The following is a 14,905-nucleotide window of genomic DNA, read 5'->3' on the forward strand; positions in this document are numbered from 1 at the left end:
TCAGCTGAGACACGAGACAATTCTCATTAGTGATCTCTACGGGTTTCTGCAGGACACGCAAGCAGACAATGCAAACACAAAATGACTTACAAGCCCTGTAAAAGCACTGCGCGGGTGGCATTTCGGAGCCAGCGAATCTCATAAAAAGACTTGCTCACCCAGTCAGTGACACTCATTGTACTGTATTTTGGAAGCCATCACAGCAACCACATTTACACAGCATAAAGTTTAGCACGTTGCTTCTAGATGGTAAACATGCTTATTTGAAACCCATATGGCTCTTTGTGCTTCTTCAGACTACCGCGCTTACAAAGAGGAAAAGGCAGTTTTACTCATGGGAGAAGTCAAACAAACAAGCCATTCTTCACAAGCATGGAACAAGCAGATCCTATCCAGTTTCTCATCTACCTTTCAGGACAGAGCTCTAGCCTTGCTTCTCCTCTGCCAGCTTCACAGAGGAAGCGAGGAGGCAGAATTTGCTGCACAGCAGGGACTTAGAAAAACTTTTAACGTAGAAGAAATCAGACATTACCCGAAGAGAAAGACGACACCCGACTGCTAGGAGAACATGGCACCGACAGACCAGCAAAGCCCAAACTCCTTTGAGATCCTCTGTCAGACTCAAAGCCTGCCTGCAGGCCATGACCCTGTTCCTTTTGAGAGGAGGCACGTTGGTACCAGCCACGGAGATGCTCTGCTACTAAGGCCTTGTGAATGTTTTTGGTTATATGCTCCGTTTTAGCAACTTGCTTCCTTGGAAGCCTTAGGGTTGCATATGGGTTGTGCGGTACTCTGTCCACTTCATCTTCATGGTAAGACCTGAATTCCCTGTAACGGTCATATCCGTAATGTGCCGATGAGCGATAGGAAGGATTGACGCTGTACTGTCCCTCCGTATCGCTCTCATAAAGATGTCCTCCATTGTAATAAATGTCAGATTCAGTGTATGCGGAATATCCAGAAATATAGTAACTAGAGGAAGGCTGCTCCTGACTTTTGTGGTAGACACCATTGCGGACATCCTTCTGGGCAAGATTTGGCATACTTCCTGAACTTGCAGCAGACATGTTTTGTTTCTTTGACCGTCTTCGGCCCCTGGTCCTGTTGTCGAGCGTCTGAGTAGTATAATATGGATTGGGAGTCGGTGTCACGCAGTAATATTCTGTGCTTGACTGGCTCGTGTAGGATGATCCATCATCAAGGATCTCAGTGCTGCTGCTTCGCTGGGACTTTGAGAGGGTGAAGGCTGCCTTTTCAGCAGGAGTCTCGGACAACAGGTGCGTTTGGGATTCTAGACTTCCGCTGCGCTGCCGGCGATGGTGCGGAGAAGCATCTGGCCTGAAATAACAGAGATGTAGGTTGGTTAAAGTCAGTCACACACAAACATACACAGGGAGTTGGGGAGAGCACACATGGGCAAGTCAGGCACGCTGCCTCCCCAAAGCACAATACAAACCCAGTCTTTTCTTTCCAAAGAGGATATCTGCATTGCAAGAAATTCAGCTTGGCTGAATTTTCCATTTGCTGCAACAGTAGGAGATCTCAAAAATCTATTAGGGTGAGCAATGTTAATCTGTGACAGGGATACATGCAGCAAAGCTCACAAACTCACATTTTCTAATGATTTACAGGAGGGCTCTCAGTTTTTAAGTAGGTAAAGCCTGCACAAGTAACTAAGCTAGGAGCAGAACACAGGAAGATGGGTTTCCTGTGGCTCTGTCTCTCAAGGCCCTATTACCCCAGCCAAGTGAAACATGAGCTCTTGACAACATTATAAGATTTATAGCACCTCTCCCTCCCCAGCATGGATTCTCAGCTGTTTAATAATACAGGTGAGCTCACGTTGCAGCTCTCTTCCCATAGCAAGGGCACTGAGATATCTCTCCTCTATCTGGCCACTTACTTTTTCAGGACACTTGTAGGAGCACAGTCCACAGCAGACATCTGTCAGCTTGTGAACAACGTTTTGTGGGAAGACCACTAGCTGATGGACAATACAATTTCATAAGCCTCACTGTTAGAAAATGAGGCTACAAAGGAGACTGAAAATAAATTCTGGCTATCTTACAAGTATTTTTCAGAAACTTTAGGGAGTTTGGTTTTTTTGTAAACAGCTTTTGCTTGTTCACAAAAAACCAAAACTCCCCATAGATGCCTATCTGGAAATGACCCTTCTCCTACAGTTTTTAATGATCAAATAGGCAATACTTGTGTGCCAGCTTCCATCTCACTCCTAATTTTGCAGACACCCATTTGTGGGTGCTGCTATCTGCCCAGATAGGGTGGTGCTCACATAAATGCTCTCACACACATCACACAGCCGGTGCAGGACTCTGCCAGAACATGGTGGCTGATATTAATCTTGTTCCTCCAATATCCAGAAAAGGTATTTTGAGAGCCTGACCTTGCTATAGGGAAAGCTGCATGGCACCTTGGCCCTCAACACAATTTTTGCTTTTATTCTTCTGCTGCCTAAGATGGACATCACACTTAAAACAAAACCCCCTTACTGTAAGTGGCTGCTACTGTAGGCATTGCGTGTGAGCACAGGGGTTGTAGGCATGCTTCTCCCCCCATGGTGCTGGGGCGGCCGCTCCAGGGTTCGGTAGGGACTGCTGTGAGTCGAAAGCGGGTCCCTGTAACGAGGGAGACAACCTCAGTTAGGTTAAACGCCATGCAAGTCATGGCACACAGAATACGCACACCTTAAGTCTTGAAGAAACAAAACGAAGGGCAGAAAAAAGAGGTAAGAGCATAACTGGATGTTCTTCCCTGTATAAAGAACAGAATTACTAAAAAGGAAGAGAAATCCAACTCCTTGTGGTTCAAAAGGGAGGTCCTCACAGGATGATTGATAGGAAAAGCTGCTGCCAAAGGACAGAAGTATGAAGCAGAAGAGGCAGAGCAGGTTACAGAGAAGCAAAGGAATCGGATTTTAAAATTAAGCACACCACAGATAAATGGTTACATATGGCTATAATTCAACTTCTGAACTTCACATGGAGGAGAGTTCTGCTTCTCTTGAGGGACGGACAAGAAAAACACAAAGACATGACACTGCCCAAAATGAAAATATTTTTAAGCACGCCTTCAACAGCCTACTCACACAAGACAAATATCAAAGAAATATCAAGATCAGTGGGAATCCCTACCCCTAGAACAACTAGCACCAGATCCAACCCATGTAACATGATCATACTACTGTCGGTAGAGTTACTGCTATCAATGCACTCCATGGAACTGTTCTTCTAACTCAGAAAGTGCCCAAATCCCACAGGAACCTCACCCAGTCACTGCAGCTGGCACTAATGACAGCAGCTGCTTGAATCCCAGTAACTCTGCTCTTAGATGGAGAAATGCCCATCAGGACTTACACGAATTCTGTACACTTTTACAATGTACCTGCTGAAATACCGATACCATCAGCAGGGATGGGTATGGTTTGGTGTTATCCGAAGCCATTAAGCACAGTCATCGGGAAAAGTACAAGTTGTTTAATTGCTACCAAAAACAAACCACAGAAATGGAGATAAAGGGTGACAAGTACTGCTGCACACGAGCAATTCCTTAAATGCAGCCCTTGCTATTAAATTTCTCACCCATGTCAAACTTCTTCACAAAGACCATACTACCCTACAATTTCAGAGACTGTGACAACTACTTACATACACTTATCCACACTGCTGTACTAAACAGCAAATTCAGCTCCCCTCACCAAATCACAGAGGAGTGTGGAGGCAGCAGGCTCCGCTGGAGTGCCCATAGAAAGAGAAGTCTTGGCAGGGGCAAGACAGAGCTCACGCCAGCAAGGTGGAGAGCACAGCGGCAGCGAGACGTGCCCTACCTGGAGTGTCTGGTTTCCAACAGCTGCTCGTTTATGGATGACTTTCTGAGATGAATTCTCTCCACCCCGAGGGACTTTGGTGGAGGAAGCCTTGGAGAAAGCTGCGCTGAGCTGGGTCTTTGTGCTGGCACAGGAAGCGATTCACCGACTGTGAAAAAGAATATGTAATTTTGTTAGCAAAATCCTTGATATTTCTGCCCTATATGCAAATCTGTGGCCCCTAAGCAGAAACACTTTGCACTACAGAGACAAGGAGAGAAGCTGTGAATCTAGAAAGGCTCTCCTGCCTGCACCGAGCTCTCCTCCACGCAGACGGGACATTGCGGTGGCTCATACGGATCTCAGCAACACCGACTCCTACGGATATTACAGCCAGCCTGGGGCTGTGCCAGGTCACAAAGTGGAACTTCCTTGGGAAAACACCTGTTTGCTGCACGATCCCTCCCAGAGCCGAGCAGGCAAGCTCAGCCTCCGCAAAAGCCAGTTCCTCTCTCTCTCACCTTCCAGGTCTTTACTTGAAAATGACATTTCAAAAATTAGTTTTGAAATAGAACCTAGAAAGGACTGACTTCAAAAGCAACTGAACGAGCAAAGGCAACTGACAGACAAATTTGGCTGAAGGCAATTGCAAAGACGCTGGTTTGATCCTTGTTCTCACTTTGCTTAGGGCACATCCCAGGTTCCATCAGAGCCAACAGGAAGCTACAACTAATACACAGAAATGCAGGACGAGCATCACAGAAAACTCGTTCACAAGCCAAAGCTCTGCCTCTGCGTTTACTCGTACAAGCAGGAATCAGGTGTAACTCCATTTAAAGCACCAGATGGGTTGTATAAGTCTAAAACTGGGACAAAGTGAGATCAGAATCAGGCCCTAACTAAAAAGTGAGCAATAATTTACATAATGTTTGTCCCTAACTGATAATTATCCAGTTTAAGGGAGAGGCAAGCCAAGTCCTTTCCACCTTGTGGAACAGGGCGTGAATGTGTGTGTCTGTGGGTGTGTGTGTGAAATGAGTAAGCTGAGCAAACACCACACTCATGCAAGATGCAAGCTCACTAGGTAACAGATAAACATAAACCAATTGTTAATATCTGTGCCCATTCTACTTGGTTTTTCCCCTAAGTTTTACAGTGGCTGTGAGGACAGAAGGGCTGGGCATATCCTCCCAGCTCGTAACTCCTCCAGCAGCTCACCCGCCTCTGGCCAGGTCCTAGGGATGAAGTACTTGTTTGAAATTCAAAGCCTTCAGCTCACAGGTTGGTCATGTTTAAAATAATCACCTTCTGTAAAGACGACTCAGATCAGCTCACAGAGCAGACACTTTCAGTAACTAACCTATTTGAAGACAGACATTCCCGATTAGGCTCTTTTTTTCCTCTGCTATAAAGTAATTTGTCATCAAAAGACACCAAAGCAGTAGGTTAAAGGACATTAAATCAAAGAAATGTCTCTGAAAATGCACACTTCATAGGAAAAAAAAAGGATAAGCAACATACCATCATCATAAGTTGTTGTGTCGGATAAAGAGCTGCTCTCAGATGGAATTATATCATCTGCGAATGAAAACAAACGCTTTAAGGACGGGAGACCCAACATTAATTTCCAGATGTCACATACAGTTTATTTTCTACAGTTTCACAGCCAGCTGCTACTTGGAACGCTCCAACCTGTATGCTTTAGCCCTCAACAGCCTGAAGACAGTCCTGCTTTGGAGTATATCATGACCTAGTTGTGTTCACCGCAGCTCAGCAAGTTACCTACATAATTATCAAAGCAGATTCTCTTCAACTCCAGCGGGAATCAGGCCAAGATTTACAAAGGTGTTTTCCACTCAATTTCCAACAGATCTCACAGGGTGTTTTGGTGCTTCAATAGGAGTCAAGAGCCTACACAGACATGTAGATCTTGGCTGCCAGCATCTATCTCCTCTAGGTACACCTGAAATCCCACCAGGTAGGTACAAAATGCCTTTTTAGATTTGGCATTAACTTTTGAATGTTTTATCAGCATACAAAACCTGTTTCAATTAAATTAAAATATCAATCCAGAATAATTCCACCGATTTCAATCAGGTTATTGCAAATTCCAGCAACACAGAGCAGTAACTGTTGTACGGACATCGCAATTTTCTTTTCTGTTTCTTTTACTTTTTGTTATTTATTCAAAAGTCTGCTGCATCTGCCTGTCCTCTCACCTTGGTACCACACACGACCACTTGCTCAGAAACAGCCTGTCCTTGCTAAGGGTTTAGAACAGACCAGCAGCAGAGAAATTAGGCTGGTGATAAAAATCAGTACTAGAGATAATTAACACAGGGAAAAATGTTTTCCTAGGTTGTTTCTGGCAAGACACAGCACTGGTGGGGTTAAAAAGTCTACATGAACCTCCACGCATGAAGAAAAGGAAGCAAAAGACGACAGTGGAAGCAACTTTGTGTATGACACCTGCTTCCTCCATCACTCATCATGAGCACATGCAACATACGTTGCTTCCTCGCTGTCACGCTTTGCTGCGAAGAAAGGTCTGATTACAGGAATATGGTAAACAGAGCAGCTTTTCAAGAACAGCAAAACTTCAGGGCTGGCCCCTGCCCTGAGGGGACTTGTCAGACCACCGAGGATGGGTTGCAGCTCTGCTTGCAACCTGACACTGAGAAAAAGCTTCAGGGGAGCTTTATTCACATGAATTTGACCACACCGTGGTGAAATATGGAACTGGGCCCAGCGCAAAGAGGAAAAAAACCTACCGAGAAAAAAGAAAAGCCAGTCTAAAGCTACGCTGCTGGATTCATGTGGGATCTGCAATACTGACATACAGGGGAGCTCTGAATTTAAATCTTAAATCTGCAATTCTCTGCAAAAGTGGAAGAAACTACAGAGGAAGCAAAGGAAAGGGAGAGTGGAACATGAGGAGAAGGAGACAGTCCAGTATGTCCTTCACCTTTGGGGCTGGGATGAAAATAGCTATGGTTTGATTCAATAAATCAATGTTACTATTTAATGTTATTTCCAATGAGTTATTCCCCAAATTCACAGCTGCAAGTGACACATGACTGCTCAGCCTTCTGAGACCCTGTATCTTGAGCCTGCGAGTACTGTCAGCAATGGTGAAAAGGTTACACATAAAACCAGTTATTGGGGCAGATGACAGTTCTGCTTCAGGTAAACAAATACACGCTGCACTGCAAGAGTTAGGAACTGGAAGGGAATGCAGCTAACTTACTGCAGGCTGAGTATTTGCTGTCTTGTAGTCCCTACCTGTAGGGAGACCCTCCAAGACACAGAGTCCGGTCCCTCCTGGCTGTGTCCACCTTCTCAGACAAGGATGTCATGTGAAAAAATGTTGCAAAACGATGGGCTGAATGTATAAGCACCAACTCTTAAGTTGCTTGTTGGCACAACAGGACAAAAAAAAAAAACTGCATACAACAGACAACACTGACTGTGCACGGATGCTGCCTCACGGGGCTCTCACTGATACCGGTCTTCAGGAGCTTCCTGGTCATTACTACACATCACATGCTCCAGGTAATACAGGACCTCCCACAATTAATATCCAGACTGGTGAGCAAGAGACTGGAAAAACAGATGTTTTCCTCATCTCCGTCAATCAGAAACTAGCTGGGCCACATTAAATAAGTGATAATCAACCTTTCAGAATAAGCACTTTGTGATGATGGATAGCCCAGTGCTGCTGTGGTTTGTGCTGGGTAAGAATCCAAACCAAGCCCTCAACAGGAATGGGGCATGGTGAAGGCTTCCCCAAGAGAAACCTAGCAGTGCACAGAAGAAGGGTCTCCCCCAGGGAAAATACATATTGGCAAGAGATCTCCTCTCAAGGGTCAGCAAGAGGTTATCGATATAAACAGCAGAGAAATCTTGCATTTTCTTTCCAACCTTGCAATTTCCAGGAAAAAACACATTAACCTCACAAACCAACATTTCCTCTGGGACAAAGAGGAAAACAGAAATCAATTAAACATTAGCAATTAGCCATATATATTTTCCACAGACAGGAGAAGTAAAACATGTTCTAAAACGGTTAGTCACTGTGGAAACTAGAACCACCTGCAACACCTACTAGCTTTTACTACTCCCAAACTCCTTCCTTTGGCTTGGATACTAGCAAGTTTCCATGCTTTATTCTATGAAGCAGCAAGGATCTCACCTCCCTTAAGAAAAAATAAAATAAAGTAAAATCACATTTCCAGAACAGAGAGGGCAAAAGGGTGTCTACTTTCACTATGCTCATCAATGGCAAATGCATTTAAGTCAAAAATCTGTTTGCCACTATTTGCATTCATAAAAACTCTTGAACTTTGCTTATGTCTTCCTGGAAATCAGTAATTTTTAACCAAGAAACAAAGTCTTTGATCCTTATTTCCTCAATCTTGTAGAAAACCTCACAGGCTCTTTTTTTTTTTTTTTTTTTCCTGGAACTGAAGGATCACAGAAGAGAAGGGAGAGAGATCTTGCATGTGGCAGCTTAGACACACAACTGCGCTCAATACACTGAATTCCACACCACACCAGTTTCGGCTGAGATGCTCCCGCCAGCCTTTCTACGTACAACACCTTCGGTCTGTACCTCGTGCTGGAATGTGTCTGCACTTGTTCCCAAAACTGCAGCTTATTCTGCCCTCAGCCTATAAGCAGTGCACTTACTGTATCAGATGCGGCAATTGCATCTCTATTTTTCTTACTTAACTGCCTTGGAGAAGATAAAAATCATATAGAGGAGATGTAAACAAAATGTGTAAGTGAGCCAATTTTTTTTTTTTTTTTCCCTGTTTTCACCAGAACACGGGGAATTCTCTCACCTACCTGGTAGAGTAAGAGTTGATTTCTGGGTTGGTTTTTTGCCACACTTTATTCTATATTCATTTATGGAATTCTCTATCTCTTGCAGCTTTTTTACAGCATCAGCATACTCCTGCTTTCTTTTCTTCTTCACATTTTTGCAGAGGTCTGGCTCACTGGCAAGTTTCTTTGCAGCTTCCACCAGCTTTTGCTGTATGATAAAATTGCTCTCCAAGTCCTGCAAAGCGGGATCCTGCAAATTCATGAGATGAGTTACTTCCTTCTACTCTGGGCAGAAATTCTCAACTAAGGTTATTGGATAGAAGATCTATTTTCATGGTAATGAAGTGAAATCTTGAGCACAAAACACAGAAATGGCAAAGTTTACACCCAAGACAATCTAAGCATATGAAATCCTTACATCTTATTTCTCTGACAAGTGTAAGATTATGAGACCTCTTGAGAAAGGTCTAAAGTTCTCCAGCCTGGGTGACAAAACATAAGACACCTAAATTCAGGTTTAGATCCCTCTCTTACACAAGCCAACCTGCAAGCTGTTAAACCTCCCGCTCCAAGTCCATGCCTGAAGATGTCTGTTCAAAAATCTCTCTTCAGAGAAAACAAAAATGGAATTTGAAATCACCATGCCTATGTAACAGGGAGTTGGAGACTTTAATTAATTGTTTGTAAACACTTTGAGAGGCTCAGATGAAAGGTGCTGCAAAGGTGCTAAGCAACACATTATTAAATCTGGTCAGTAGGACTTCGTTTCAACAGCATCAGTTTGCTGGAGACATGGATTATACCAGTCCTGTCAGCCAGCGCAGCGAGTTTTTGGTGAAAAACAGACGCAAAGTATCCAACACTTACTTACTTTTTGGATGATACAGCTTGCTAACAAATCTCAGAAGGAATGAGGGGGAATGGTATGTGTCCAGAAACTGCACATATCTGAATTACCATATCTCATGAGTCAGTCTCTGCCAAAGTTCATATTAGCTTCTTGAGCAACATACAGAGCTTTTACTTCAGTGGAACTTGCATTAAGCGAGAGATAAATCTCCTCCTGCTGTCACCTGTCACACAACTACGCTCACAGACAGATGATTTTGCAAGGGGAACAGCACATGCCCCTGCCACGTTCTGGGTTCAAACACAATCTCAACACGACACAACTCAATGCTCGAAAAAAGCTCATAGTCATGGGTTGCCAAACAGCATTATGAACCTGTTCTCCTCTAATTAGCAGCAAAATGTTCATAAAAATCAAACAGCATGGCCAAATCAGGGATTCAGGTCAGGGGATTTTAAGGCCTTTTAAAAGAGCCAACTTCCTGACCATTTCAAAGGCAGCATGGCTGAAATATGGGAGGTACCAGTTTAAATTTCCCAGCCTATGCAAGTGACTGTCCCAGCCATCTCCTCTTAAACAATCAGGGAAGAGCTGGATTATTTACAAGTGGCTTTGGCCACTCATCTGGCCACCCCACCTCCGCTGCAAAAACAAACAGCAGCGCTCACCTCTTCACTTGGGAGCAGGTTGTCATCCAGCTTGAACGCCGTGCCAACGCGTCTCCTGATCTGGGGAGGTTCCTCTCCAGCGCTCAGAGGATACTCCTTGGGCATCTTGCCCGTCAGCTCCTGGGGAACAGAGAGTGCTCCACGTGAAGGCTCGGAGAGAGAAGAGGGCTTTTGCCCGCCCCGACCTCAGTGTAAGTTGCAGTTCTCACCGCCTCTCGCAGACAGATTTTCTTCAGCTCCTCAACTTTCTGAAGCAGTTTTTCCTGAAGGAGTTTTTCTTTCTTCTTTAGTTCCGTAATTTTCTCCTTCTTTTGTTCTTCACTGACCTCTGAATCCTGAGAGCCTGAAAAACACACCCTGTATCAGAGGATTTGCAGGTAAAAGCCTTTTTTTTTTTTTTAAGATCCCCTCAAAGCAGTCCAGCTCAGCAAAACAACGCATTATTCAAAGTGCAATGTCCACCTCTCATGTCATCCAGCAAGCAGGCTTTTAGGAAACCTGCACTTTTTCAAATCCCCAGTGTACATACTTGCATGGTAAGTCCCAACCTGAAAACCCACCACTCAATCTAAATCGATGCACTAGGGGTATCTACGACATACTTGCTATTTTAGCTTCAGCTTTGCATTCAAGACAGACACAGGCTCCTCACTTGGGCTTCACCTTGAGGCACCTCTGTGTGGCAGCCAGGCTTTTACCTCCCTTCTGTTCGCCTCCTCCACAGTAAAAGGAATAAAGTCCACTCCAGAGCTAAGCTTTATTTGAAAGCATTTATCTTCTCTGCTCGTTTTTGAGGAAGTTCAAGGCAATTCAACTCCCAGTACAGGTGCTTGCAGCTAGCCTAGATCAAATTTCCCTTGGACTTTGATATCAAACTATTCATGGACCAACAGTACATGGGTGCTTATCCATCTAGCATATTTTTATTTCCTTATTTAGTTACGGGGGGGGAAACAACAGATTATACCATTGATGTTACTGTTTCAGACATATAACTAACATGTATTTTCACATGTGTCACTGTATTTATGGTCAGCTAGCCCCATTTTCCCTTTTAACACACAAGCCCTTCTGCACGTCACTACCTTACATCTACATGAAGTATTACCTGATGAGATCAAACTGCCGTTGCTGGCCATAATAAGCTGGTTCTTTGCCTCCAAGCTCACTAGCTTTGAAACTTTTGGTGTTCCCATCTCTGTCAGATCCATGGCAATATCATCCAAACTTCTGGCTGAAGGAATTTTTGCCTGAAGGAATTTAAAAAAAAAAAAAAAAAATCCAGCCTCATCAAGTTACCTCTAACTTCAGAACAAGGGGTCACAGAAGATGATGTTTCACACATCATCTCCCACAAAATTAAGGGATAAAGCAACAGCATCACACAGGAGCTTCTGGTGCACAGGGCTGCCCTGGCACTCTTCTCCCCCTCTGCCCCCAAAGCCTGGACCACCTCCCAGACTCTTTGCTGTTTGCACCATGTTCAAAACAAACACAAGAAGGAGACAAAAGAAAAAGCAGATTAAACACGGAGACACGGGAATTCCCTCTTCTGTGATTACACTACCACAGCCATTAATTTCAGGCAGGCTAAAATGGATTGAATAACAGTATCATCGCTAATAGACTGCTCAAAAAGCTGACAAAAACAATTTGTAGTTTTTCTCCAGAGAGTAGTTCATTCGTTGAAAAGCATACACTGAAGGATATACAGGAAAGGTGTTGAAACTTATGCCCGCAGTACAATGCCTTACAACTTACTTTGCTTTGCTTTCTGTCCAAGTAAAACTGGTGTTGACTGATTGCCATCACCCAGATGGACTTGATCAGGGAAGTGTTCGCATACCAGGTTTGCACTACCAGCCCACTCTGACCAAAGGTCCTTCTTGACACTGAAATTCTGAGGAATTGAAAAGAAACGCAATTTCAAGACAGGTCTTTGAGGTTTGAAGTCCCAAACGCCTCTCAACCAGGCAAGGCTCAGCCTTAATTTTAGAGATGTGAAAATTTTGCTTTCCTCCTCGCCACCATCCAGTGCTGCTGCCTTTCCTCTCTCCAAACCTTCCTTTCATTTTACAAAGTTAAAGTTAAAGACCCCTCACAGTTGAGCTCTGCAACATGCAGCAGCAGCAACTTGTGTTTTTAGTTTAGCAGTGCAATCACGCTCCCGAGACCAACGGCTGGGTACGCTATGAACCTAGAAATTGTGAGCAGACTGCCATGGGAGCCTGAAAGGAGGGACCAGGCAGGGCAGGGGACCTGGCGGGATCAGCAGAGCATCTCGCTGCTCCTCCTGGTGCAGTGGTCCTGTGCCAGAGGTAGAAAGAATGGCAAGAGGAGAAGCAGAAAGGAAGGTGGAGTCAGAAATTCACCCTGGGCAATTCATTCCCTCCCTTTCTTCTTGGGAGGGATCTTGAGGGGAAGGCACAGGAAAGCAGCCAGCGGGTGAGCTCCCACCCTAACTGGCAGCGCTCCTTTGGGCCCCGGAGACTCGAGTTCAGAGGAGGGAGCATCACTGCCAAGGCAGGGGAGGGCAGAAGGTGAAAAAGGCAGTCATGTCCAGGTCCTGCTGGCTGTGTTCCTGGGTCTTCTACCGCACAGGCAGTTACAGCAGCCAGAGAAAATCTGGCCATATCGTCCTCCCTCTGCTCCAAGAACTCCCTAGGTGGACACCATAGGCAATATGAGAGAAGGACACCCAGAGCTGTAACACATCAACAGTCGCTCCAGATTGCTCACGACAACTATGACCTTCCCTCCGCAACATCACAGCACTACTCGTCCACCACCCACAGCCCAGATCCAGTCTCGGTCTGCCCTGCCAAACGCAGGATCAGGCTCGGTGACGCAAAGCCCAGAGTAAACTCAGGTCTGTGTTGAACTCAGAGGCACCTCCCATCCCTGCCTCCTAACATGAGATGATGAATCCCCAGTCTGAGTAAAGGCTCATCCTGCTGCTACAACTGCCTTCTCCAGGCTTACCTGCGGGGATCGTGCACTTCCACAGCAAATTTCTTTTCACGGAAATAGAGATTTTCCAGCTGTTTCCATTGAAATAGCTAGAATTGGGAGAAAGGAGAGGAACTCTGTCACTGCAAGAATCACCAGTCTTCTACCCCAAGGTTATGCAATTTCAGCAAATTACAATTCCTGTGTATTTTCAGCTATGGCACGGACTCAGCAATAACAACATTCATAACATCAATTAAAATAAGCACATAAATATAAATACATAGGATACCCCTCAAGTAATTTCACACTCTTACAGGCAATGTATTACAGATTGAGGATTTTGCCTGTGACAGCATCTACTTCCTTCAATAGCACATTTAATATCACTGCCAGAAGTTCACAGAGATCTTGGGAGGGCAGCTAAAGTCCTTGTCTCTCTGATTACGTGCAAAAATCTCTATACAAAGTAGGTGCACAGACACCTATGGTCTCTTCCCTCAGTCAGAACATCTCCAGGGAATGGCAGCAGCTTCGGGAAAACCAAGACCTTTTTCTTTGGAAGGCAACTGGGTGAGAGACTCAGCATGACATTTTGGAGCAGGGGTACAACACATACAAAGAGCAGCTTCAGGAGGAAGCCACCCCACAACATATACTTTGTAAGGAAACCACAGATTTCCTGCAAAACGCCAGCTGGGAGAAGAGATCAAAGTCAACCAGGGCTTGGCAGCTGCACCCATGGGATCAGAATTTCATACGAATCCCTTTGCACCAGCACTAGCCACCCACCCCCCGGGGATGATCCACCAGAGGCTGCATCCTCTCAGCCCAGCTTTGGCTGAGCTGTTCCCCTCGGTGGAGGTCCCGGCAGCACCACCTCCTGCCCCGTCTCCAGCGGTACCAGGGTGCGTGGGTGAATACGGAGACCCGTACGGGTGTCCCCAAGGACGCCACACAAAGATAACGCGGTGGAGAGGTGCAGCATCACACGCTATAGTATACAGCTGTCTACTTCTTGGAGCCAGAGCTCATGGGGAAGTACCCAAGAAACTTCCACCCAGGCTGGGCAGGCAGGGCCAGCGTTAAGTGGGAGAGATGAGCTCACAACATCAGTGATCCAGCTGAGGCACCCAGGCCACTACAGTGACCCCCCTCCTTCCCCACGGGAGCTCTTCCGAAAGCCTTCAAGGCTGCAGCCACCACACCAGAAGTCCCCAGGACACGCAACATTCCTGCTGACCTCTGCCAAAACCCAACGCGCCGCGCTCCGACTATGGAAGAACTTCAGGTTTTGTAGAAAATTAAGTATTACGCCACGCTGCATTTGAAACATTCTTGACACGGATCGTAAATGAAACATAACCCAGCGCACGTGTTTGTGGGGAAAACTCTTGGCTCTTTCAGCAACCTTTCCCTTTGTTTAGTTAAAACTTCCCTTTCTAGCAATACAATTTATTATTAGAACCTGCTAGATGAAAAATGCAGCAAGGGGAAATGTCATCTCCCTAAACTAATAAGTCATTTTCTAGGAGATTGTGGAAGTTTTATTCTCCTGTACTAAAGGCACCCTGTCCAGTCATGCTACTTTCAGTGCCCTCTGTATAACTTGGCACTGAATTTTTAAACAAACACATTAAAAAAAAAATAAAGAGAAAACAGCTCATGCAGTACATCAAGACATTGAGCAACAGCACCCATGGGTGCTCCCGTATGCAGGCACCCCCAGCACAACCCCGGCAGCTTGGCCGCCTGCCCGCCCTTCTCAGCCCTGCCATGCCCGCTCCC

General features: G+C 45.3%; 1 protein-coding gene across 1 annotated transcript in view; it reads right to left on the reverse strand.

The window, feature by feature from the left end:
- The window catches only part of FRMD4B (FERM domain containing 4B), an 84,575-nt gene that overhangs the window by 3,358 nt on the left and 66,312 nt on the right, over positions 1-14,905 (reverse strand). The window contains exons 12-21 of the mRNA XM_086755606.1: positions 13,151-13,227; positions 11,930-12,068; positions 11,277-11,418; positions 10,378-10,511; positions 10,169-10,288; positions 8,672-8,900; positions 5,345-5,401; positions 3,845-3,992; positions 2,511-2,636; positions 533-1,338 (exon numbers count right to left, since the gene is read on the reverse strand). Of these exons, the coding sequence (XP_086611732.1) occupies positions 533-1,338; positions 2,511-2,636; positions 3,845-3,992; positions 5,345-5,401; positions 8,672-8,900; positions 10,169-10,288; positions 10,378-10,511; positions 11,277-11,418; positions 11,930-12,068; positions 13,151-13,227 (1,978 nt within the window). The remainder of the gene's footprint in view (positions 1-532; positions 1,339-2,510; positions 2,637-3,844; positions 3,993-5,344; positions 5,402-8,671; positions 8,901-10,168; positions 10,289-10,377; positions 10,512-11,276; positions 11,419-11,929; positions 12,069-13,150; positions 13,228-14,905) is intronic.

Source organism: Chlamydotis macqueenii, chromosome 10 (genome assembly GCF_036417535.1).
Source record: "Chlamydotis macqueenii isolate bChlMac1 chromosome 10, bChlMac1.mat, whole genome shotgun sequence".
Classification (NCBI taxonomy): Eukaryota; Metazoa; Chordata; class Aves; order Otidiformes; family Otididae; genus Chlamydotis; species Chlamydotis macqueenii.